Source organism: Orbicella faveolata, unplaced genomic scaffold (genome assembly GCF_042242905.1).
Source record: "Orbicella faveolata isolate gen_17 unplaced genomic scaffold, um_ofav_v1 contig_34, whole genome shotgun sequence".
Lineage (NCBI taxonomy): Eukaryota > Metazoa > Cnidaria > Anthozoa > Scleractinia > Merulinidae > Orbicella > Orbicella faveolata.
Window position 1 is genome coordinate 21,314,068 of NW_028301563.1, and position 26,546 is coordinate 21,340,613.

The following is a 26,546-nucleotide window of genomic DNA, read 5'->3' on the forward strand; positions in this document are numbered from 1 at the left end:
TTCGGACTTTCTCGATCCCTGTCGCCGAAACCGAACGCCGCGCCGAACGCCGTTTCCCAGGAGTAGAGGTAGAGGAGAAAGTGCTTGAGCTTTGGTAAGTGATTCGTTAAAATTTGGTTAGAAATAGCAAAATCTTGCCACAACACTTTGTCCATGCATTCATGCGGTGATCTAGTTTCACTTAAAATTTAAGCTTAAATGGTAACGGAAGTATCAATCACTATTCCTTTTTACGACATTTGCATCTCCTCTGTCGCATGGTGCAAATTTTGGTCTGGCACCCTCCCACTTTATGGTACACTCGAGGTGCATGTATAGAAATCCTATGCCCCGGTCCGAAGAGTCCCAAGATATTCCTCCTTTTACATAGAGTTGAAGATATTTTAGCCATGCATATGTTAACCTTTTAAAAATTATACGGATGGTCTCATGAAATTAATTATACGGCCGGATGGTCTCATGAACTAGTTTGAGGTGTGAATAATTTGTGCTCTGGAAATATCCACATCCCTGACCAACAGAAGCTCCTTCATGTGTGAGCTTCCTCACTCCTCTGGAAATTGTAGTTAAGCTTCATGTTCTTCTTTAAAATGTTTCCTTTTGGTACCCCCATCCCCACAGAATTTCCGATGGTCAGGGGTTTCAGTAATGCCGACTGCATCCATGAAAATTGACCAGCTGTGAGGACGATATGACCATCTAGAGGAAAATTTTTCTCATGAAGTTCAGTCTAAAAACTTATGCCGCCTGTGAAAATCGGTTGTCTCCCTGCTGAAACCCGTGCCCACCCTAATTGCTATGGCTCTGTCAATTCCAAATCCACTCATTCCCCTCCCTCCCCCCCCCCCCCACTTGGTATTTTTCAAGTATTTGTCATATGTTCAAATGTCCCTTGGGAGAGCCAGCTCATTTGCACGGGGAAGACAAATTTTGGTGATGGAGGCAATAACTGTTGTTATTATATGGCTAGCCCCGTGAGGGGGCAGGATGAATCAAATCCTGCACTGTGACTGGCTACCCGAGCGGGCAAGATGGAGCTATCTTGCCCGCTTGGGACTGCCCGCCGTGTCCCACGAGAAAAATTTCCCCGAAAGCCATATAATAAATCCTTTATTGACCAAGCTTGTTCGGTCAAGATGGCTGGACATTGGCCTCATTCTTTTTTTGCGAATTTATGGACCTCGACTCCTTCTCAGTCCATAAACTCGCAAAAAAAGAACCTGGCCAATATCCAGCCATCTTGACCTCACATCTGGTCAATAACCCATATTTCACAAATAAATAGCCACTTTTTTCTTTCGGTGGTCCAGTGTTTTCATAATTTGTCTCTGCTGACAGACAGCACGGAAAAGACTGACAAATAAATGGATCTCATTAACTGTCCTGTTTTTTTAGAGCAATGCACCCATGGAGAGTAACAGAACTTAGTAAATAAAAAACAACAACTGGCATTCCATTTCATCAGGGACTTTATGACCATATTTAGAACTGTGTTTGATTACCAGTGATAAGCTATATTAACAAGGCTTCCTTGTACCATTCTGGCTTGCATGGAGAGAACATTGTACATTTTTGTGCATGGAGGTGAGAGTGGAGCTCCAAGGTTTGCTTGAAAAGTACAGGACTCCAATGAAGTTCATCAACTCAGTTTTATATGTTTTTATGGGTCTTTGTCAAAAGCAATTTTATCTTTTAATTTTCTGAATTGAGATATAACAAAGTTTGTCAAAAAAACTCTGCTGAACATGGTATTTTTTGTACTCTCTTTTTGATACAATTGAATATATGAAAGACCATATTCATAGTTATAACAAAGTGTTTTGTTATCCATAAAATCACTTGATATGACAAAATATTTACAAGGCTAAAAATGTTGAAAAATAGTTCAAAAAAAAAAGTAAAAGACCAAACGTTTTTGACATAATGTCATCTTCAGGGCAAAAGAGGCTGTCTACTACTTGTATATGTCCACTACTTGCACTACTGGCCTATACTTCCCAACTATTGACACTTCTCAGTGCAAGGGATGTTTTAGTCAATAAAAGACTCTGGAAATTTTTTACATAATTGTTTTTTCAGAAAGTACATCAAGACATCAAGAATGTTGAATATACATACACCCTGTCAGATACTGAAGCAAGCCAAGCACTTAAGGAGAATTGCTCGGTTAATATCAAGGAATTCTCTTGGACCTGGACCAGCTGGTCTCAACAGCTTGCAGGATCGACTCATTCAAGTCTACCCAGAGGTTGCAGAGGCAATTGTCAGCAAGAGGCCAGTGGTTGCATTGGAATCAACCATTATTACTCATGGAATGCCATACCCTGAAAATCTTAAGTATGTGCATGGTTGATATAACAAGCTACTCAGTACCAAACTCAATGTATTCAAGGTCTGAATGTAAATTTAAGTGCACACTGTCGATTAATCATTGCATTTTCAGTGTTGAGCTCTGGACTAAATCTTGAATTGAGTTTGTAAAACACTTGCACAGCAACTTGAACTCTAGGTTGTCGAGGGTAAGTATTAACCACTATTAAATTAGCCAGTTTGGGTATGCTGTCTTAAGGTATCAGCCAACCCACCAGGGCTGTCTGTGTGCAGATCATTCTAGCCCCCTTTGTTTCAGCACAAACCCCTATAAACTGTATATTTTTTGAAAGCTGAATAATCATGATTACAGCTAATTCCCTTTAAAAGGTATAAAACTTTAATGTGCTAAAAAAAATGAGAAGGTTTTTGCCAAACTAATTTTTTCAGTTTATCAGTTTTTTTTTTTATTTGCCACTCATCTATTACAACAGTGTGATATATAATAAATAACATTTTAGAGTAGCAGGAGATCCCAGCAAGCTCATACAAGCTTTTCTAAGGAGATCCCTGTTACATAATCAGCTTATGTATTTCTATTTATTCTGTCACCTTTCAGGCATAGTTGTAATGCAGAGTGTTTGATAATTAGTATGCATTGTCCCGCAAGCCCAAATATATACAGAGACCCTTCTGGAACTAGATTTACATAAGTATAAAAACTTGTAAGTTTAGCTCGGCATTTTATTCATTATTAGTGTGTGTGTTCGAGCAATAAAAACTTTTGCCAACCGGAGTAGTTAACAATCCCCCCATTATATAACATAACTCAATAATAACATTTCATAATATATGTTGGCCAAATAAATCTGTGTCCACGAAACAGCAATAATAAAGATAGTGAGTTTAAATTTATCCAATAATCAATATTTTGATTAAGCACGAAAGTTTTCAATTTCTTTCTAAACATCTGCAAAGACCTTATATTCTTTAAAGCATCTGGCAAAGCTAAGTGTTTTCATTCATTAAGTTCCACGCTCACCAAAAACAAACGGAAGAAAACGATTAATACGGCTTTCATTTCTTCACACGTTTGCCTAAAAACCGGTGTGTCAGATTTCTGGAATGTGCATTCGTTTTATTTTTACAAGCAAATATGTTCGGGGATGAGAAATTATTGCCACCACCAGTGGAAAATAGGCTATAACTTTGAAATGAAAAGAAGAATTAAAATTAGCAGACATGGTTTTGTAGGTAAGCTATCTAACAACAATTTGGCCAAATTTCAGCCAAATTGGTCCAGGGGCTGCCGACTTGGAGTTCAAAATATATGCACAACCCACCCAAATTTTTATATTGAGAAACAAGGAAAAATAGAATTTTGACCGCAATGAGATTAGCGACACCTAGGCGTCAAGCAAATAAAGTGTTGATCGATAAAAGAAAGTATCAGTTTCCTTGAACAATAGTAGTTTGGCAGGTAACAAATTTTCGCGGTGGTGGGAAACAAAGACACCTTCTCCTGCAGTTCAACATCTCCGTGACAGAATCAACATAAAACTGACTGCTGAAGCTTTCCTTGCAGGTTTTCTCCAGAAACAATAGTTCTACCATTCAACTTTGCCCATGATCTAACATCTTCTTGTTCTTCTTCGGCTTCTTCTAACCGAATTTTAGAACGGCTTGCACTCATTTCAACCGACTGCTTATCACTTGTATCCGGTCTGCGTTCATGTTCTTCGATTTCTTGTAGCCATTCGTCTCGGTTGAAGAAAGAACCTTTGTCACTCGAAGCAAGGTCTGCTGCTGATTCACAGCTAAATGTTTTCTTCCCTTTCTTTGGTCTTGGCTTTGACAAAGAAGAGGGACACGATCTTTTTTTTCTTTTTCAAGGACATTCATAGATTTCACAAGACGACAACTTTGAGAGCTTCCAAGATGACGAATCATGCATGTTTTTTATAATAAATTTGTTGCCCACCATTGCAGCACAACATTTTCTCAAAAAACTGCTTGTAATAACTTTAAACTGATCAGGCTGCCTGATTGTTACATAGATAGACTACCTGTGACTGCATGGTTTATAGGCTGATTGATTTATTTACAGGTTATGCACAGATACAGTTACTGAACAGATTGACTGATTCATTGTACATGACCATCTGTCTGTATGACTGAATGGTCGATATTCATTAAAGGAACGATTGATTAACACATATAGGGGTTGATTAATTGATTGATATTGTGTGGTTTCAGAAAATATCCATACCCACCCCCACAGAGGGTCATAGAAATTCCAAGGGGTAGGGGGGTCTGAAAGAGCTAAATTTCAAAGGGGAGGAGGGTATACAAAGAGTTTTCTGTCCAGAGGGTTTGAAATGCGATCGAATAAACACTATCACACTTTCCCAATCGATTCATGTAACCAAACCAACAGAAATGTCGCATCCATTCTTTGCCATATATTTTCCATTATTGTTCTGACTTCAGACGACACAGACACCAGCACTCCTAAGCAGCATGTTCATTGGACATCAAGTCAAACAAAATACCGAAGAAGAGGTGCAGCAATAAATGTACAATGAAGTTGACAACAGTGATGTTGTACATTTTATACTTTAAAGATCTTGCTGTATTTAGCTTAAACACAGCTGATGCCTATAATTTTCTGGCATTATTTGTGCAGTCAGTTGAGATTCTTGCTTTGTATATTACAATTGATACTGGTACAAAATTATTCTCATTTCAGACATAGGTTATCACATCTTTTTATCGTTATCCCTGTAGTAACAGTTTACTAAAGTTAACAAAATCAATTCAAACCCATTTGTCTTGAAATATATCTAACTGTGGACAGTGAGGAGCACTGGAATGGTAGGAAAGATTTCATTTCATGTTTGATCACATTTACATCTAGAATTTACATTTGCATCTGCATTTACATCTAGAATTTTCCAAGGTAATTTTTAGGAAAATTAAATCTCAGAACCTTAATCTTTCGTAACCCAGCAGTCTTAATCCTGACCTGGTAAATATCCCCATAAATAATGTACATACTGTAAACACCAGCAGATAAGCCATGCTCACAGATAAGCTGTACCACAAGTTTGGCAACTCAAATTTTGGTAAAAAAGTTTTGAGAGAAATCAAAATTAGTTAAAAGTGGAGTCTTGAGAAATATGCTTCACATGTACATTCGTTGATTCATTGAACATAAAGTAATAAACCCATGCAAACTTCTCTGTCATCAAAAACAGAGAACACTTCAAACTGAGACCCATACCTATGATTTTAGCTTTTTGATAGTGTGGACATGATGTCTACCAATTAGGCATATGTTTGATCTTTCTCTGTCATTTTTCAACCAGCATTGGATATGTTCTGGAACCACACATTATGATTGCTTGGTTGGTTGGTAGACTGACTGACTGACTGACTGACTGACTGATTGATTGATTGATGAATGAAGGCATTCATATAAGTTCTTTTGTTATGGATTGTAAGATTTCATATAATTATTGATGTCTTACTTTGCATGTGTGGTAAATTGAAGAGTGGCCAAAGAAGTAGAGAAGATTGTAAAAAACAATGGAGCAATACCAGCCACTGTGGCAGTCATGTCTGGGAAAATACATGTTGGTATGTAGAAGGAGTCAGCCAAGTGTAGATAGTTTTTTAAGAAACAAAATACACAACAATTAATTATTTCAATCTAGGATAACTAGTGATATGACTTTGTTTGCTTTAAAACATATTTAGGTTTGTCTGAAGAAAACTTAGAGAGCCTGGCTCAAGATAGATGTGCTGTTAAGACATCTAGGAGAGACTTACCTTATGTCATCAGCAAGGTGTCATTCTTTATTGTGGATATTATTTTTATTAAATATTTTAAAGTTAAAAGCATTTTTTGAGATATGTCTTTGTCAAGGAAATATCTGTTGTCTTCTAAACTTACCTGGAGAAATGTTTTGGTAAAGAGGTCCCTGACCCATACAACTACTCCTTAGTTGTGTGAAAAGCCAGGTGAATCAACCATTGTGATATCTTTTCTCTTCAATTGACAAGATCTTGCCAGTTTTGCATGTACATCACTCTGATTGGAAATTGACTTGTAGCTAGCTGTTTGTGCCCTTGCTTGAGAGATGATTCTCAAATTCTTATCAGCCAACCAGTTTTTGGGAGGAGGATTAATATCTCTGCTGTGGGTATTATTTCAGCCACCTGAGATGGTTTATTAGATAAGAATGGTAGACTTACAGATTGTTGCAGCAGACATGTCAAGTGTGTTGTACTTGCCAGGGTCTGACTGGAGCCACTACAGTTTCAAGCACGATGATTGCTGCAAATACCACAGGGATTCCAGTGTTTGTTACGGGAGGTATTGGTGGTGTGCACAGAGGAGCACAGTCAAGTGAGTCTCTCCATTTACTTAGTTTACAATAACATAAACATATCCAAAAGGAGAGAAAAGTATTCACTAAATTAAAGGCAGCTAATATTTAAAATAAATTTCTTTTAATATTCTTGGTTAAATGTATGGTAGGACACCCTTGATCAGTGTGCAAAGAAAGTTCTGTCCAATAGCCTGGCACTAGTGGATTTACCAGTCAGGTTAACAAGTGGATTCTGTCATTAAGCTATTGATATTACAGAAATACTGTGAGAGATGAATCATTTTGGAACTAGTTAGAATGATTTCCGTGCTATAGTACATCATAGGTTTCTGTTTATCTGAGATTGATTTTTGGTATTGGCTCAAAGATTTTTTTCCCGTCTTTTTTAGAAGGAATTTTGTTTTCACCCCAATCATAACGTGTTATGTGAAAGCTTTGAGAAACAACAGGTCGAAAAACTTGTTTATTTTGAGGTCACTGAATGTGTTATATGATAAATAATCTATAGCTCATGCAGTGTATCAAGCCCTGTCAGGTCATAGTATGATCGAGACAACTTCACAATTCAACAGTGCTAACTTAGCCTGCAAATACAGATGTATTTCTGGCTGTCACTTGTCTCCGCCGAAAATAACGTCTGCGAACCCGAGCCAGGAAACAATTTCTTTGACGTAGGTATTTTAAGCCAATCACAGTTTAGCTCAAGTAGCCCCAGAACTACTGCGCGAGGTGTTCGCTGCGAGGAGCACTCAAGTTTCATTCTATCATGGAATCTGATTGACCAAGGAGAGACAAAAGTCATTACGTCACAGAAATCGTTTCCTGGCTCGGGTTCGCAGACGTTATTTTCAGCGGAGACAAGCGACAGCCGGAAATACGTCTGCGTTCGCAGGCTAGTGCTAACTGTGCTGGCTTTTCAATTTTGCAAAAACAATTTTCCCAAGTATATCCCCACAGATCTGGGAGTTTAATATGTCATTTGAAAGCTTAATGAGGTGAATTCAAATTGACTACAGCAACATTTGAGAAATAGAAAACATTTACCGTGTTTCTATTGAGTTATAGAAACACGAGTGGAAGTTTGGGAGAACGAGAAATGCTGTGGGAACACGAGCTGTTGATGAGTGTTTCCACAGCTTTTTCGAGTTCTCCTAAACTTTCACGAGTGTTTCTATAAGTCGATAGAAACACGGAGAACATGTTGTCTATTTCTTTTAGAAAACACCGCGACGAAAAAAGGGAAACAACTTGTTTTGAACATCAAAATGTAAATACTCTGTGTTTCTGTTGAGTTGTTTTCTATAGAAACACGATTGTTAACCAATCATTGCCAGATTTTCTTAGGGTTGTTTTCTAAAATGATTTAGAGCTCAAGTTGATACGTTTCTTTGCATTTTAACTCGTCAACATGACTATTTAAAAAATATAGATTTAGCCAAGCCTTGAAAAGTGGAGCTCCTGGTCCAGGTTGTTCAGAGCCTGATTAAGCCAACTCAGGATAAGCAAGAATTTTTGTTTTAGTTTTGTAACTTTGTGGTGATGTTTTCTGTTTATGTTGCTTGGCCTTCTGTTTTGAGTTTGAATATTCTCAAACTACATAACATAAGCAGTGAAAAACATTTTCATACAAGAAAAATTTATTTAATTCCAGGTTAGCTTTAACTGGCTCCCTCACAACCCAGTCCTCGGATTACAATAAGTTAACCTGCCTTGAGTATGCAATCCAATGTAAAACCAGTACCTTGGTAGCGGTCAACTTTGAAAAAACACATGACTTCGATGAGCTCTAAACTTGAGCCAGCGATATGGTCACGTGATACTGGTCAGTGGATACCGTGAATTGACAGGTGTCAATCGATTGACCAAGGGTGCATGTCTTGGTCAACCTATTAGTTGGAGTATGGGTGCGATGTTTTGCGGCATTGCTATCATCATCATTGTCATTGTGCCTAGGTACCCACAAGCAATACCGCAAGCCATGATGACCATGATAAAAGCATTTCACAGGTTCTTTTGAGTATGATGCTCCGCTTGGCGGCCCAAATACTGGAGCTCTGCTATAATCACGTCATGTTTCACTTTAGTCACTGTCAAAATTGTAACATGATCCATGCCTCTTTCACCTTGACAGTACCATTTGTCTTATGTAGATAATTAATTTTATTTTTGTACAGTATATCACCGTTTGAAAGTTGAGTGAATACCTATTTATTCAGCAGTTCACAACGATTTAAAGAACAAGAAACAGTCTTTGTACTTTGAATCCACAGTTGTAGTTATAAGTATTTTCAATTAGTTATATGTTAAATTTAAGGTATTGTTAGTACCCATGGTATTATGTTTTATTTAGCAAAATAGCTGATGATCTGCTATATGTTAAAAGAATCATGAAATAAGGGACCTTCATTGCTCTTTTTTTACAGCATTTGATATCAGTGCAGACCTTACTGAGCTTGGAAAAACTCCTGTGGCTGTGGTGTGTGCTGGAGCTAAATCTATTTTGGATATTGAATTAACTCTGGAATATTTAGTAAGTCCTCACTAATCCTGTGTTTTCACGAGAGATGTTTACCTTGGTTTTGTTTTAACTTTACTGAAGTGAAATTTTTAATCGTGTAAACACAGTAACAAACCTCAGTAAATGGTGGCAAAATCAAAAGTAAGCCAACCTAGGTTTGTAGTCAATTAAACGCCCCATCAGGCATGGTTTAGCTCAGTAACCGACGGTAACCGAGGAAAAGCGGACGTTGTCGCAGTGTCTTGGTAGCAAGTGTTCACGCGTGCAGCGCTTGAAGAAGAGAAAAATAGACAAAGATTCCTCCTAATGTAAGTAGGTTTCAAGTCAACGGGCAAAAAAAGCTAAATAAACTCATGTTTAGGTAAAGAAATCCCGGGCTGCTGTTTCACGTTCATCATCAAGTGCCGTAAGCTTTTCCTTTCTGTTAGAAGCTCAGTAGCTTAGTAGCAGTGTACAGGCAGGAGCAACTAGAACTGAGAAAAACTACCACAAAGAGAGAGAAAAAAAGCTTCATTAAGGTCTATGGAGAAGACAAGCAAATGTTAGAATTGAAAGCGGCTCTGAATAAGAAGAAGTACCGGTAAACATTTACGTAGCCCGGGCTCCATGGCAGATGCCGTTTCAGGTTTTTTTGCGCGATGAGGCTCAGCGAGATATCCAAATTTTCTTTCCACTATTCATCTACAAAGCTTTACATTTAAGGAGAGTTTGGCTCGACATCACCACAAGCAAAATGACAACCACCTGCGTTTGGCATTGGAGTAAAGTCAAATTTTATAATTTTCCAATAGTTTCTGAGCAACATTGCAGTACTTGCTTTCCGAGAAAACCTCAAACCGTCCGTTGTATGAGGCCTACTTTAGTTAATTAGTTTCATGTAAACGGCTTCTCTAGTTACAAAACCTCTGTAAGTAGTAACCGTAGCAAACCTCTCTCGTGAAAACACGGCATAAGTAGCTTGGCAGGAATGCGTACATGTTGTGCGTCTCTTTGAACCAGTGCAACACCCTATTGTCAGGAAAAGAGGTTGTGCTGCCATTTTGAAATGCACAAAGAACTGAATCAATCTCTGCTAACTACAATAAGAACATTTACTATTCAGCATAATTCCATTATTCTGCATAATTTTCATTGCCCACTTTCTTTGTGACTACAATTCAATGAATCAAAATAGATCAACTTTAAGTAAAATTCTCTGATTTTCTTTTCAATAGACCATCACTCTAATCAGACTTAGTTCCATGGCAAAACCGCTGAAGGTTTCGATCTCATTTATGTTGGTCCAGTGGCCTGAGACTTTTCTTTTATTGAGAGAAAGCTAGTAAGAGACTTAGGATCCAAGTTTCGATGGGTTAAATTATTGACTCAGCAGTAAGGTCCCACCGGAAAGAAAATTAACTGTGGTAATTTTTAGGAAACACAAGGTGTTCTAGTTGCGACATATGGAGCATCCCTAGACTTTCCAGCTTTTTTCACACGACAAAGTGGATTTAAGGTTAGTGCAAGTACACAATTAACTTAAATTCTTCAGCAATGTACTGGGGGAGGGGCTAGTACATAGTTTCCTACAGGTAAGATGTTCTCTTATGCTCTGGCAGTTTGGCGGTTTAACCCAATTTTCAGTTCTAGTTAGCAGGTGCATTCACATTCATCTGGCGGTTTATAGTTAAGAGATTATCACATGGTTACAGGAAATCGCAAATTTAGCTCACAGTTTTTGGTTTTTGCATGTTTTTGTGGCAGTCATTCAAACATCTAGAGCAATCTTAGTGTTTGTGAACAGCCCATTAGACATCAAAACATTTTGTGTGCTCTACTGAGTGGAGTTAGAAACAATTTCTTCTGTTCTTAAATTCTTGTGGTCAGCGCCTTTGAAAGGAGAAATACGATTACTGAGCTAACATTTAGTAAAGAATTTGTTACGTACTGGTAAGAGGAAGGAAACGCTTGCAGACAAACCCCTGGATTTTGAAAACCGCCCACTTGGCCTTTCATGCCTGAGTGCGCACACTGAAATTTCGTGCTGTCATCGGCTGTCATAAATTAACCAATAAAATCTTCGGCCTTCCGTAGCGGAAGTGAATTTTGAACCAAAATAAACTTTAACTTGTCAAAATATGTCTGGAACAAAGAGAAATCTCGATGAATAAAATTTGGTAATTTGTAATCAAGATATATTTCTACTCAATCCGTCTAAAAGGAAGGACTGCAAGGGTGAAGTTTTAGCACAAATCTGCCAGAAAGTTAAAATGTGAGAAGTATTCAAGTCACGTTAGTAATCCTTGTGCTCGCAAGATTCGAAATCTTGGAGCACTGTATTCATTCGTCCAGGACTCGATACAAGGTAAAATTAGCAAGTCAACTCCCACAAAGGCAACTCCAGTAAAGAAGCGTTTGCTGGAAACCCCAGATCCGCAAATCGGTTCGAGTGTTGTCGCCTGTAGTAAAAACAAACAACGGAAAGTCTTCTCGGAAAACTTTGGAATTTGGGCAGGAGAGGCTTCAAACATCTAAGAGGGAAAATAACGATAATCTTGACCAGTATCTGAATACAGATAATCTTCCCCTCGGCCAGACGAAATCACTAGGTTTTCCCACACAGTAGTGCGAATCTTCTGTCCCGTGGTTTATTTTCTTGTCCTTGGCGCATGTGGCATTCAAGAAAGTGATGTTAAAATTAAAGGAACAGCTGCAAATTGTGTCGCACTTGCTTCTGCAATAATGTGCAGGCTTCGAAAAACCAAAGCGTCGGCATTGCAATACAGGATTTCTACCGTACTGTCGAAGCTGACGACTAAATCCTCGTTCAGCGAGAAAAGTTTAAAAAGCGTTTTGTAAACAAGCTTCGAACGCGTCTTCCCCTTTTGTCTGGCGCTCAAAGGTATTAAAATACCTTTAATCGACACATGTCAATAATATTGAACTAGCCCAGCCAATCACGAGCCCCGTTCGCTGGCGAACGGAGGTTTTCAAAATCCAGGGGTTTGTCTGCAAGCGTTTCCTTCCTTCCTCACTCCCACCCCCCTCTTTCTTTGTTTTGGCTCTCGCCCCATTTTCCGCGCAGAGAAGACACCGAAAATCCCGTTCCTCGGTCTTTCTTTGCTTCTAAACCCCACGGAAACGCTTGCTACGCAGGCTATCCAAGATTTTCCTGTGTGACTTGAACCTCTCATCCTGACTTTGAACATTTGAATGGAACAAACCGCTTTGTATACCTCCTTTCTTGGCAATCTAACACAAAATATGCCTGGAAGACCCTCTTCAAATGACAAATATTTTCTTGCGTCAGTTACCGTAATTTTCACAGTTGTTGCAAGGTGGACTGGATTTTCCAATCTGAAGCAACTTAGAAAATTTTCACCTGATTTCAAAAATTAAATTGCTGCATTTGTGCATAAGAATGTAACACTGGCTTGGTGAATCCTAAAGACAAATTATTTTAGTCAGTTCGTAAGGATTTCTTATGAAGACAGAAACAGCTTTGATAAAAACAAGTAATCTACCAAGTAATCAACATTGTTGTTTTCTGAACACTTGCAATTAGTCTGCTTGCAGTATTCAGTCCCCTGAAGAGGCAGCCAAATTAATTGGTGAGTTTCTGGAAGACTTCAAGTTTTAATTAGTAAGAGTGCTAGCATAATACTAAGGCTGTCGTGTTATTATCACTGTAAAACTTGGAGTACTATTAAATTCCCTCTGGATGGGTGGCTCAGCAGTATTTTAAGTTGTCAGGTTGTTGTCAGGAAAAATGGTCAATTGTTAGGTGTAGTACATGTATAAGTGCCTCTATTACTAGCAGTCGGCCAGTTACAAATTCCTTTATACCTCTATTAAGCTCCTCCTCAAATAACCTTCCCCCCCCCCCCCCCCCTCAACCCACTCCCGATTTAGGGCAAGAATACAACCCAAACAATAAGCTACAGACTATCTTACCAGTGCCCTTTTACCTTAGCAATACAGAAAATAAAACTTATATATAGTGTTCACAAGATTTGGGGGAAGTAAACTGCTACTTAACCCAAAATGAACGTGAACTCGCCACTGTATTGATCAGAGTACTATTCTAACTAGTGAGACAATCTCAGATAGTGCAGAGTTTAATTTACGGCTCTGATGCAGTAGTCACACAGGTGCTCGCCCCTGCTGTTCTCTCCCTTAGTAGTCAACTAGGCCTTTTCCCCTTTGCAGAATATGAGCGGACAAAAACTTGATGAGACATAATCTTAGCAGTGTGTATGTTTCATGTTTGTGTTTTGCCCAAAAATAACTTACAATTATTACTGTTTGTCAAGACGGTTTTAAATTTATTATGGTATTTTTTCTTGAGTTTCGTTCATTTTGTAGCATTACTTTTCACGCCAACGTTTGCAATTTGATACTTTTGTTTTCCTCGCCAATGTATGCAACAAGATACCTTTGTTTCCACCAAAATATAAGAAAGATGTGTATTTTTTTAACTCATTGCCGGAGATAAATGGAATATAAAAGTTAAATATCTTCTGAAAAGTCGAAGAGGAACCATTTTGTTTCATTCAAAACGTAAATTTTCATTTCGCCGATAAACAAGAACTAATCTAATAATCAAATAGTCACGTCGAATCACGGAATAGTGCGTTCTAATTTCGTTGCCAGCCGAGTTGGTGTAAACAATAAAACCACATCAAACTAATACACAATGCTATCGAGTAATAGCATTGAGGAGCGTTTCAACGAAAAGTGTTGAAGGTAGAGATCTTTACTTGACCGAAACTATATCCCACATCGGTGAACGAGTCACCTCATCGACAGATGAAATTAATTGGAAGTTTCAGTAAGTGCCACGGAGTCTGCGGCAATAATAACGAAGTTTGTTTTGTCACAGATTTACTAGTTTTACATGTAACTAACGCGGGAAAGTTTCGGCTGAACATGAACTTTGGGTGTTCATCTGAACTCGAGAACGGAGTTTATCACACTAGCAATGCTAGAACGCATGCGTCTTACATGTTATGTTCTACCACAAGGGAAAGCACTCAACGTTCGTGGGTAGTCCCATATGAAATGTATCTTTCACTTACCATATAGTCGAGTTTGACGCTAACTAATCTGCGCATGCGTTTGGAGCAAATTGTTTTGTTCTTAAGAGAATTACACCACAAGCATAGCATGAGATATCTATGTATGTATGTATCTATCTATCTATCAATCTATCAATCAATCTATCTATCAATCTATCTATATCTATCTATCTATCTATCTATCTATCTATCTATCTATCAATCAATCTATCTATCTATCTATCTATCAATCAATCTATCTATCAATCTATCAATCAATCTATCTATCTATCTATCTATCTACCTATCTATCTATCTATCTATCTATCTATCAATCTATCAATCAATCTATCTATCTATCTATCTATCAATCAATCTATCTATCTATCTATCTATCAATCAATCTATCAATCTATCTATCAATCTATCAATCAATCTATCTATCTATCTATCTACCTATCTATCTATCTATCTATCAATCTATCAATCAATCTATCTATCTATCTATCTATCTATCTATCTATCTACCTATCTATCTATCTATCTATCAATCAATCTATCAATCTATCTATCAATCTATCAATCAATCTATCTATCTATCTATCTATCAATCAATCTATCTATCAATCTATCAATCAATCAATCTATCTATCTATCTATCTATCTATCTATCTATCTATCTATCTATCTATTTTTGTCTCAATACCTAACAAAGCAACGTAAATGTGACACGTTTTGCGTAATGCACTCGGGTACCTAACCCACCCAACCCTCCTTCCCGCTAGGCTAATTGATTGATTGAAATTAGTTAATTAAATAAACATTAAAGTTTACACCTTATGGCGATATTGCGTTAGGGCTTAGTGCCTTAGCGAACAACAGCCCCCTAAACCATCCCAATAGTGCACTCTGCACTAAAAAGGAGTGGTGAAGTGATAGCCTTTTAGCATTTCACTTCAAATTAAGGACGGTGCCTACTAAATACAAAGATTTTGCGCCAGGTAAGGACCACGTGGAAAAAGTAGACCTTTGCAAGGGCTATTGGAATCCACCAAGAAAAACTGGGGTAGCCACGCATTTTTTCGAGATAATTAGCCTTGAATCTCAACATAAAATGCTGACATCAGCATTTTCTGAAAAAAGAAGGAGAGGATATTTCTTCACAGATTTCCTTCGAATTCGCCTTTACAAACAAAAAAGCAAACACATTCATAAAGATCTTAAAACTTCATGGTAAATGGTAACATAAAAACCATTTTTGATATGTTTTTAATAACAAAATCGTTGCAACAGCGCTTTTAGCGTCTCTGACAGTCTTCCTCTGGTTCAGCCAAAATACAGTCTAAATACCTTTTGCTCACAACCAGAAACTAATCACGTGTTGAATAGGCTTGCCAATTCCATTTCATAACATAAAATATAGGGGTAACCACGCGTTTTTTAAAGTCATTGATCTTGTTTGAAAACTTTCACGGTGCCCGTTATATTTTTTCCTGTCACCTCCCCAATAAGTAAAGCACTTGCGTATTTCGTACTTGTTTTGCGCGCGCACTACGCCATCTGCAGGTACATATGTTTACCGCTGGATTTCAGTACAATTTGCGACAGATAACAGCTAGTTTTGCAGCTGGAAGACGTTAACAGTTAGTGATTAGCGATATGCTGCTATTTTGGTGGTCTTGGTTTAAGTACGGGTTCATTAAATTTGATTTGGTCACAGTAGGAAAATTTTGCTTTCTTTTAGTCGTGTACTTGGTAGCGTAGTTGATTGCGTCAATGTCAACCCCAGCGCGCGCGTGGCGCTTGCCTTGCGTGATGCGCAGAAAGTATGCGCACTAACAAAAGTAGGCACCGTCCCTAAGTAGCCTCCTGTCCGATGCTTGAAATAAATAAGTCCTCAAGAGCAGTAGAGGGTTTACAGTTAGTACTAGATTTAAAAATGATTCTGATCATAATCTAAATATTTTAGATGCCAATCTATCACTGGGATCAAGTAGTGGAATTGTTTTAGCTGTACCAATCGACAAAGAGGAAGCTGCATCTGGAGAGGATATAGAGAATGCAGTTCAACAGGCTCTGAAGGAAGCTAGGTTACAGTGAATGAGCTGTGTTTGTTTACTTTGAAGATACACTTGAAATATAAAACAGTTAATTATCCATGTTATATTCTAACAGGGAATCCAGCGTTGTTGGGAAAGAAGTTACCCCCTTTGTGCTTCAGAGAGTAAATGAACTCACTGAGGGTCAATCACTTCAAGCCAGTATCCTTCATTTACACAATCTTTTCACTTGTATTTGATTTTCAATTGTTTCGCAGGGAGGAGCGTCGCCCGGAATGAAAATTCTTTCGTCTAGACTGGTAGTTAAGCTCCCACAGTCGTGCAACTCATGATGTGTATTTTCAGTTTGTTTCATTATGCCCGCAATTTTATCTTTCTCGCTTGGTATACTAAAGAATGCGAATTAAACACAACTTTCTGTGGACTTACAAGGAAATCGACTCAGTCCTGTCGATCATCATCGGCCGAATCGTTTTCCGGGCGAAACGACATGTCTCTTGCGTATTTGTGCACAGGGCGCCCTCACATCCGTTTAGAATATGAATAAAAGATGAACCTACCTTTATCGCGCGTGTTTTGTGTTTTGTGGCGGCCATTTTGAATTTTTAATACGCGCGCGGTGTGCTAGTGCGAGGTCTGGAACCGAAATTACGGAAAATCGCTCGGAGCCTGCTCGGAGCTCTAAGAAAATGAATGTCACTTTATTATCCTCGGTGAGCGATCGGCTACCCCCGAGAATTTGCGAATTTTCCCGCCCGTCCCAGACTTCCGTAATTTCGGTTCCAGACCTCGCACTAGCACACCGCGCGCGTATTAAAAATTCAAAATGGCCGCCACAAAACACAAAACACGCGCGATAAAGGTAGGTTCATCTTTTATTCATGTTCTAAACGGATGTGAGGGCTCCCTGTGTTTGTGTGAGGCGTAATTTGTCTTTTTTGGGGGTGGACCTACCACCAAACCGAGCTCCTTACATGTATGTTACCATTATTATACATCTTTAACTTCCTGTTTCAGACATGGCGCTTATGAAAAACAATGCTAAGATAGGAAGTTCAATTGCTGTTGAATTGTGCAGAATACAAAAACTCAAAGAAAAGCGGAAAGTTGTGGTAAGTGGCATGTATTCCGTGCCCATGTTGGTAGTCGCCTCTTTATAGACGAGTTTTCCAAGCCCGGCTGAGGATGAAGATGTAACTACCAGAATCACGGGGAGGTCTTTTATACCCACTATGACTGCGATGTTTGGCCGCTAGTTTTGAATGAAATACTAAAGTACATCGCAGAAAGCTGTAAAGCCGGAAGTAATATATCAAACATGAAAGACCGTGTTTCACCACATTTTCAAACACAGAGACGAAAGAGAGATTTAAAAACGACGCGTAGTAGAGCATTTTTGACGAACTGCGAAGTGTTTGGAAATGTGGTCAAACACTGCCTTGACTGCTTGATCAGTAATTTAAATGTGGAAATCAGATACGATATCTTTTAGCAAAGAAACAAAGAGATACAAGAAATATTTGAAATATATACCAAAAGGGAGAAATTTCAGATTTCCAAAAATACATTAACAGATTCTTGGTTATCCATGCATCTGACAAAACATGTAAAGTTTTGATTACATTTTGTAGCTTAGTATATTTTGAATAACGGAACAAGAATTTCTCACTCGTAAACTTTATTGAAAATTATGTTTAATGATTTCATTTCCTCGATTTAGGCTAAACGTATTTTGGACGTATAAAATTTGACTATGTAATGCTGGCATAGAAGAACGCGCGCGTCCTGTCGATTTCGGCCCGATAATCCCTAGATAAGAGGAAAGTCTCACTTCACGTATCGATCGTTTCTGTGCTTAAAAAAATGCAGAGTAAAGATGCTTACCGATTCTATGGTCTCTTTGCAAGGAATGATGACAGCAGCTCGTCAAACTTGGCCCGCAATTCTCAATTTAAATTGCGTTCCGTAGTGCTTCCTTTGGTTCGAGGATAATCGTTATCTGGGCAGAATTGTCTGTAACATAAAACACAACTTTCCTTTTGTATACCTCCTGAAGACTCGCATTCATCGCCGCGTTGGAAAGCATTGGCAACTCTCTTTGTCCGCCATCTTGAATTTCTTGGTTTGATGTGAAACACAACACGCTAACCAAAACACGCATTCTCATTGGTTGAAACGCAAGTTTCGTGACATCGCAGTTGTCCTAATTTATTGGGATATTCCGGACTGTTGATATATCTTCTCAGTCTAAAACTATGAAGAAAACGAAGACTGAAATAAAATCGTAGAAATTTATGCTAACAAAGATCAGATGTCCAAACAGAGTCACTGTCATGGTTTTGAGAAAGTATGAGCTTGCGGCGTTTACCTCAGTGTTGACTTTGCTTCCGCTACTTTCACTTTTTTCCCACTAAAAATATCACGATTTGACAATGACGCTCACGGACATTTTAATCCTGTACTTATACTATGTCTTGTACTTATTTCGTCGAGCGCAACTCAAATGGACACATGAGAGAAAGACTCGCCGCGCACGGTCTGCATATCTACCTGATCCTGATAAGCAAAAATTCTTATGATTTTATTTCTCTATTACTCCTTCTTTGTTTTAGTGTTGATAGAGGTTTGAGTGTTTCGTCACATCATGAAGCACAATTCAGTGTTTGGAAATGTGATGAGACACTATCTCTCGTGTCTGATATATTACTTGACATACATACAACAACATATTATAATTAGATTTAAAAAGTCACTTAGACATTGGCATTGATTTCACAGAATGTTCAAGGAAAAGTACGGGGTTTTCCGGACTCAACTACAGAGTGGAACAGGTTGCAAAGACCAGTAAGTTAACTAGTGAGAACCTGAGTAACTGGAACGTTAAACAGAGCAGTCTACTGCAGGTCTTAAACAAACTCTTAAATTTGTCTCTAGGCCACAGATATTTCAAATGTCTTTTCTTCTTTGCTCTCAGTGTTGAGTCAAACAATGACGATTATTGGATGGGGTTAAACGTTGTAGCATAGATATCACCTAGAAATTTGATACCATTGCGGCTGTACTATAGTTAGCAAAATAAAAGCGTACAGTTGCAATGGTATCAAATTTCTAGGTGATATATATCTAAGCGAATTCGCAAAAACATGCCCGCTAGGTTTTCGCCTGGATTCGGGCTTTGCCCGAATCCAGGCTAAGCCAGCGACCTTAACCCAGGGGGGGAGGGGGGGGGGGAGGCTCCGTCAAGGCTAGGCTGGGCACATGGCCCAATGACTGGCCTATCTGCTGGTGGCTTGCTGGGGGCCAGCTGTCAAAAGCAGGGGGGAGGGGGGGGTGTCTTTTACTGACACTCCCAACTAGCTAGAATTTGAGTTTTCGGTGTTAAATAAGCTTGATGTTGACTCTGTTTCTGGGTATTTTACTCAGTTGTTTGACCTTGCTTGAGGCTTCTGTGTTGACATGGCACCCTGCTGGAGTGGCCCATGTCACGTGCATGCGTGATTGGCCAATCTCCTAGCCAGGGGGGTGGTCAGAGGACTTCTGGCCGCTGGGACTGTCTTTGAGTCAATGCGGGCATGTTTTTGCGAATTCGGTTAGATATATATTGTTGTGCAATTTAATTAACCCTTGTTCAATTTCATCTTTTCCTTTGTTTTATACTAATTATCGAGCATACCCAAACACAAAGGAAACTTAATATTAAACCCAGGATGAAATTGTATTTAAGCACGATAAAAAAATAACAAATTTTAGTTAGCAAAATGGATCGTTATAATTTCTACGGTAACAAGTCGTGAACTTGAGTCAAAAGACTTCTCTTTTCGGTCACCAGTGTCTGAATTCTGAAGCTGAGCTATACAATTCCACAGTCATGGTTTGCACTGTGCAAGGACTTGTGCTTAATTCTCGGACTGTTCTTACTAGCCCGAAGAAAATCGCATGTTTACTAATGGTTGCAAGGATGCCGATGTCCTTATATCGTTACACGCGGCGGTCAAACTCTGATTTCACTTTTCCGTCCTTAGGTTGTAATTGGTGGGTCCAATGTGGATTTTATTGCAACAGCTGAGAAGATTATAGTAAGTTATCCTCGGTATGTAATCTAGGATAATATTCTTTGCAACAGAACTTAAAAGATATAATTATTTTACATTCAGAAAATTGGGCAGTCATTCTTGGAGTTGTTATTTCAGCTTGGAGAAAAGGTTGAATAACAGTTGAGGTTACACACATCACAGTAAATGGCATTTCTCATGGTAGATTATCCCCTGGTTTTTTGATTTGCCAAGGTAAAACTAAAGCCAAAACCCGTTTTCCTTTCCGGTTTCGTGTTGATGTCAACGGAGCTTCGTGACTGGCTCTTGTGCCTTGGGCATCAGTACACCATTCCAACTTACCACGTTAAATGTCATGGGCGCTGCGTATGAACTTTTTGACGTATCCATGGGTATTCAACACGGGAAATTTACCTCGGGAAATGTCGGTGACACTCACCAACTGCAGTTTCCTATGATTAATGGGTCATTTACCGCGCTAAAAATCCTAAAAGTGCCTGTGTTACCGCCCCCAATGTATTACACAATTTCTGATAGCAACAGCTCTAATCTCATGACAGAGAAGTCGTACTTTAGAGAAAGAGTGTATATATTGGTTAACACTTGCTAAGTATGGGTATATTTCTAAAGTTTAGTTATTAATGTAAATTGATGGTTTGTTTTATGTAACAGCCTGAAGCGTCCAATCCTGGCCAGGTGAGGATGAGTTTTGGTGGAGTTGGAAGAAATCTTGCTGGTAGTTTGTTTTATTCATTTCGTATTTTTGTTGTTGTTGTTGTTGTTGTTTTGTTTTGTTTTTTAATCCTTGCAACAAAGATCAGTAACTTTCTTAGCTTAATAATTACAAATGAGATGTTATATCTTTTAGCTTTAATATCCACTGAATTTTTTTCTGGTTTAAACCACAGCAATCATCAGTTTCTTGTCACATTCTAGTTACACTTTACACCACGGCGGACAATCGGGTTTGTCGGGGAAGACGCGGACACTTTAAAATGGCAACGAAAACTAAACTAAACTGTTTTATTATCTTTTATTAAAACCCTTTTTTTCAAAATAACTCGCGCGTTTTAAGATTTTGCTTTCATTTTCTGTGAAATGTTCGATTTTGTAGCGATCTTTTTGTTTTGTTTAAAAAGAAAAAATTCGACAAAAGTAGCACTCTCAAGGTATTGTGTAACCTTAACTGAGATCACTTGACGACTTATGACTTTCTAATGATTTATAAGCTCGTCATTCTTTGAAATTCAACAATGCTGCAGAATAGCTTAATGTAATTAAAAAACAAAATAACTCACTGTCTCCGGCATTTTGTTTGGAGCAATACTTTTTTGTACTCGAACACTCCCAGATGAGTTAACGCGCTCAAGTGGTGTCCAGCTTTTCCGGGTGTTTGGCGATTCTCTGGGGTGGTTTTCAGTAAGTTTTCTCTACGAGACAAAAATACACCCAGCATGAACGTCTATTATAGACTTGACAAAAATACACCCGGCATGAACGTCTATTACATACTTAACAAAAGTCAACTTTCGAAGCAAAAGTGACCTCGAAGCAACGGAAAATGATATCATTGTAAAGGTCTTGATCATTGACAGTTGCTTGGTGTGGTAGCACCATGTCCGATCTCGTTGCAGTCTCTTCATTATATGAATTTCGTTAGGAACTCATAGGTACCTGTACATCAAGTTTCATTTGAGGTATGACGGCTTTGGTCAGTGTGATTTTTTAAGCTTTCTGAAAGTGAACTCTGTGTTAGCTAGTAAAGCTTCGTTCAGTAGAGTCGGTTCAACTAATTTTCTGTTCCTTTTGATAGAATGCCTTGCTCGTCTTGGTTTGAAGCCAGTGTTTGTATCTGCAGTAGGAAGTGATCCTCTAGGAGTCATGATGCTTAAACATTGTGAAGAAGTTAACATGGTAAAGTTTTGTGCGCTTTTGATAGAGCCATTTTGAGTATTCTTTTACCAAACACACATCAGCATCCACTTCCTCCTTATTCCATCAATACCTGGTCAAGTTGAGACAGGGCAGGAGAGTAAAAAGCGAAAATTCCTTATAAACAACGAGATTCTCCCAACTACCATAATAAGAGGTATATAGAGGCCGGTAAGAAGAATTTATACCCAGCTGTAATTAGAGTGCACACACGTTTTGAAATCACTAAAAAAAGCTACCGCCAAGATAATGAGGTATTTTTATGGTCGACAGGTTACACGTGGTATATATACCTCCAAGGTGAATCACACTGGAACTTACTCGGCTATACTGAGTCAAAATGGCGACTTTCACGTGGCAGTCGGTGACATGGACATTCACAAAGTTATTACACCTGATAATGTATGTCATATTTGTCAACACGGACGTTTTAGTGTCGGTTATAAAAAAGACAAAGAATTTATAGATATTAGTAATAACCATAAATGAAAAGAGCAAGTAAATTAATGGGTATGGAAATATTGAATAGAATGGTGTTTTAAACTTAACAAATTGACGTCAGTTTTTTATGCGTCTGTCCTCTTATTGATGATAAATTGCGTCATAACATTGACAAAGTGGCTGTGGAACCACGAGCCGCAGGCGAGTGGTTCCGCAGTAAACTTTGACACTGTTATGACGAAATTTATCATCAGTAAGAGGACAAACGCATAAAAAACTGATGTCAATTTGTTTTTTACAATAACAAGACCCCAAAATGGTCAAATGCCGGGAATAAATGAGGGGAGAAGACGCCATAAACTTGCCGTAAACAAAGATAAGTGTATTTTATTCAAAATGACGCGAACATTGTCAATAGCTTTTCTCGCTTTTTGATTGGCTACTTAAAAAAAGTCCATAAAATCTCATTGGTTAAGAAGATGACAGTTTGACAGCTGAAAGTTAAACTTGAAAGCTTGCATAAATTAAAGTTTTATCCGTCTGTACTCTTATTGATGATAAAAATGAGCCAATCAGCGCGCGAGAAATTAAACAGTTATTGTAAAAAGTGTATTCGACACTTACAACATTTGTGGTGTTTTTATGGCACTACGCCATGCAGCAAGCGTCTGTAAGTTTGCATTTTATCTTTTATCTTTTGAGGCCTGGGAGTTCTACCGTTTGACTTGTGAATGTATTTTGTTAGATTTCAGCTTTTGAAGAACCAATCAAACACGCGCCACTGGTAATGGTGGACGGTAACATCACTGAAGAAGCTATTGATCATGCGTGTCACTTCTGTGCAGCCAATCACATTCCAGGTAAGTCTACCTGGCGACCAACACGTGGCTCGTACTGTCTACGCCCTTTCCATGCATTAATCAACTTCCGCTTTCCTAATTTCTGCATTCTGCAAATGAAAAACAATGCCATGGCCTTAAATCAAACCTTCACTCCTGCTTTCAATTATCTATGTATTTATTTAATTATTTATTCATTAATTTTCTTTGAAGTTGAAAACCTAATTTAGCATGATAAAGAGATCTCCGATTGTGGTTTCCTGGTCAACTCTAAAACAGCTTGGACATTAGATATTGCAAGTGAATATGTGAAAGATCGTATATTTGAACTGCAGAGAAAGATTTAAAATGGTACCGTGCAGCATTCCTGTGATGACCATTCATGTCTTTACAGAGTATGCTATTCTTTGCTTAACTTCAAGGTTTTTACAAAAGTTTTCATGGTCGAAGGGACAAGCTTGTGGCAAAATTTGTGGATGAAATCGGATAACTTTCTAATTTTATTTTCCAATTAGACAGTACGACGAGAAAACTAAGTATATTGGTATATTCCTATACCCATCCCCTCAAAAGTAATCGAGAGGGGAGCGGCGGGGACAGCTTTACCTGGGCAACTGTATAGCAGTCACCAGGTCTGTGATAACCCAACCAATCAGTATTAGGAATATTTTGTTTTGTGCCTTGTTGATAAGAACATGCTACAAGATTTTCCTGAACCCGATCAGTAAAGCCAGCAATTGCTGCCAGAAACAAGTTAGAACGGGGCTTTGATTCAGTAGTTTAGACCAGTTCTGGCCAACCAATCCGAGAGAACATGTTTTCTCTTTTAAGCCAATCGGAAACAAAAGGAAGTGCAACTGTTTCCGCTCTTGCCAACGGCATCGTTATATATCATGGAGTTAAATATATTTGTTTATTTAACAGCTAAATGTACATGCGTTTTTTAATTTGCCTGATGTGATAACTTTGTGGTCATTTTGTAAAATCAGGTATGTGATAAAGCTTGTGTTGTTATTCAGTTTGGTTTGAGCCCACTTGCATCATGAAATCAGAAAAACCTTTCCGCTCTGATGCCTGGCACAGCATAACTTACGTGTCGCCAAATCTGAAAGAGCTTCGAACTATGAGTTCCGCGATAGTGACGCAAGAATCACAAAATCACAGCCATCTTCCTCAAAACAACAACAAAGACGATAAAGAAAAAGATCGACCACTGGATGACATTATAACCGAGTGTTTACATCTTTGTAAGCCACTTTTAAAGCATATTCATTGCGTCGTGGTAACTCTTGGAAAACATGGTGCCCTTATTTGTAGAGATACTGCCGCTGACACTCCGTTTCCGACGGCTCATCATTTAAGTAATTTACCAACGCGCCAACACAGTCTGGTGTCAGCACGACACTTTCCCGCGTTGGGGCCAGGCAGTCACATGCTAGTGGGAAATGTTACGGGTGCGGGCGATAGGTAAGATCACCATACAACACACTAAAATGCCTAATTAACAATTAGAATATGAGCTCAATATTTTGTATCTCGTGATAGTTTACAAAGGCGCAGCCCGAGTCGAGTATCATGCATACAAATGACGTGTGGCAGAAACACTGAGGTGTGGCGGTTCAAGAAAAAATTGGATTTCAAAAGTTTCAAAATGTTTGGGTGGTGAAAGCCCTAATGAGTTAATGGCGCTATTCCCTTCCAATATTGAAAACTGACATTTTTGTAGCTTGATCAGAACCTGACGCCCCATCCACAGCACGCCGAAGGAATTTGAAAACGAAGGTTTCTCGCTGAAAACGCATCAAATGTTTTCCGTCCACTCTATGCCCGAGGAATCTGAAAACGCAAAATTGTTATCGTGGTGTCATGGTTTTCGAAAAACGCCTTTTTCGAAATGTTTTCTGTCAACACTAGAACGCAAAGCCGGCGTTTTCAAATACCTCAGGTTTAAAGAGCGTTTTCGTTTTCGTGACGGATTAGTGTGGACGGTATAGGCCTAACCGTAGAAATAAAACTGCGTTTTCAAATTCCTACGCTTATGCTAATGTGGCAAATATTGTAAACAAAATTGCCCTTATCGGTGGACAGTTGAGACCTGTGCTGACGTCTAATTTCTTGGCTTTCTTTCTTTCAGTTTTGCAGCAGCAATGGCTTCCTTTATAATTCAAGGTTTCTCTCCGGACATTTGTGTGAAGGCTGGGATTCTAGCCGCCCAATATTCTCTCCAATCACAGGACGCTATTGCGCCAGCAGTTTTTCCAGAAAATTTCACTCCTGAGAATGTTGAAGTTTGTATACCCTGGGATGCCAAAGATATTGACATTGACCTATCCTAGTATCGAGTTGGTCGGTGAACATAAAGGGCTGATTATTTAAATGATGCTTAGCTTAGTTTAAAGCGTGATTTAGCCTCTTGCAATTCTGGTACGGTAAAACCTGGTTTATCTTGAGCCGCGTCTTGACGAAGTTTATCTGGGAACTAATAAACTATAGCAAACTACAAACCTGCCTCTGAGTAATTTTAAACGTCGCTGAACCGTTTATTTTGTCTGATTCTCACCTGTTAGAGTCAACTTATTTTTTAAGTTGTATTGTTATGCGATTCTTGTATCTCTGACACGTTTTATGGTGATATTTGAGTTCATTTTTACTTCCGATTGTGGTGATGAAAAAACCGTTCGCCGCGTATCATGCTTTAGCGGGTTCCCGCTTCTCGCGAGAAAGAAAGATAAAACCTCTGGCGTTGACGATTTAGTGCTCTTGTCCAGCAGATGTGTAGAGCCATGCAGTGGAGAAACGTATCAAACTGAATCAGTTTGGAAGAAAACTGGACGAAAGATTAATATAAGAACCAAAGTTTTGAGCCACAACTCTGGAAAACTGGATCCATTAAGGCTTGGGGAAAGAGTACACTTAGAAGACTTTTTGTTCATCTCGGTGTAAATAATCTGATGAAAAGCACGA

At 38.7% G+C, this 26,546-nt stretch overlaps 1 protein-coding gene across 1 annotated transcript; it reads left to right on the plus strand.

The window, feature by feature from the left end:
* Positions 1-2: 2 nt before the first annotated feature.
* LOC110064017 (uncharacterized) lies at positions 3-26,086 on the plus strand. Its single transcript, XM_020771019.2, has 19 exons — positions 3-94; positions 2,080-2,337; positions 5,864-5,949; positions 6,070-6,158; positions 6,610-6,721; positions 9,128-9,234; positions 10,637-10,717; positions 12,767-12,812; positions 16,228-16,348; positions 16,434-16,519; positions 17,336-17,430; positions 19,097-19,162; positions 20,341-20,394; positions 21,043-21,106; positions 22,184-22,284; positions 22,576-22,704; positions 23,489-23,603; positions 24,602-25,049; positions 25,717-26,086. The coding sequence occupies exons 2-19, from the start codon at positions 2,102-2,104 to the stop codon at positions 25,916-25,918; spliced, it is 2,238 nt and encodes a 745-aa protein (XP_020626678.2). The 5' UTR covers positions 3-94; positions 2,080-2,101; the 3' UTR covers positions 25,919-26,086.
* Positions 26,087-26,546: the final 460 nt, after the last annotated feature.

What these genes read in the sequence shown, in the direction of transcription:
- LOC110064017 (XM_020771019.2), top strand. Translation starts at nt 2,102, where the DNA reads ATGTTGAATATACATACACCCTGTCAGATACTGAAGCAAGCCAAGCAC. An exon ending in CAGGCTCTGAAGGAAGCTAG is followed by an intron (nt 16,349 to 16,433) that starts GTTACAGTGAAT and finishes ATATTCTAACAG; the next exon opens with GGAATCCAGCGTTGTTGGGA. An exon ending in AGTTGGAAGAAATCTTGCTG is followed by an intron (nt 21,107 to 22,183) that starts GTAGTTTGTTTT and finishes TCCTTTTGATAG; the next exon opens with AATGCCTTGCTCGTCTTGGT.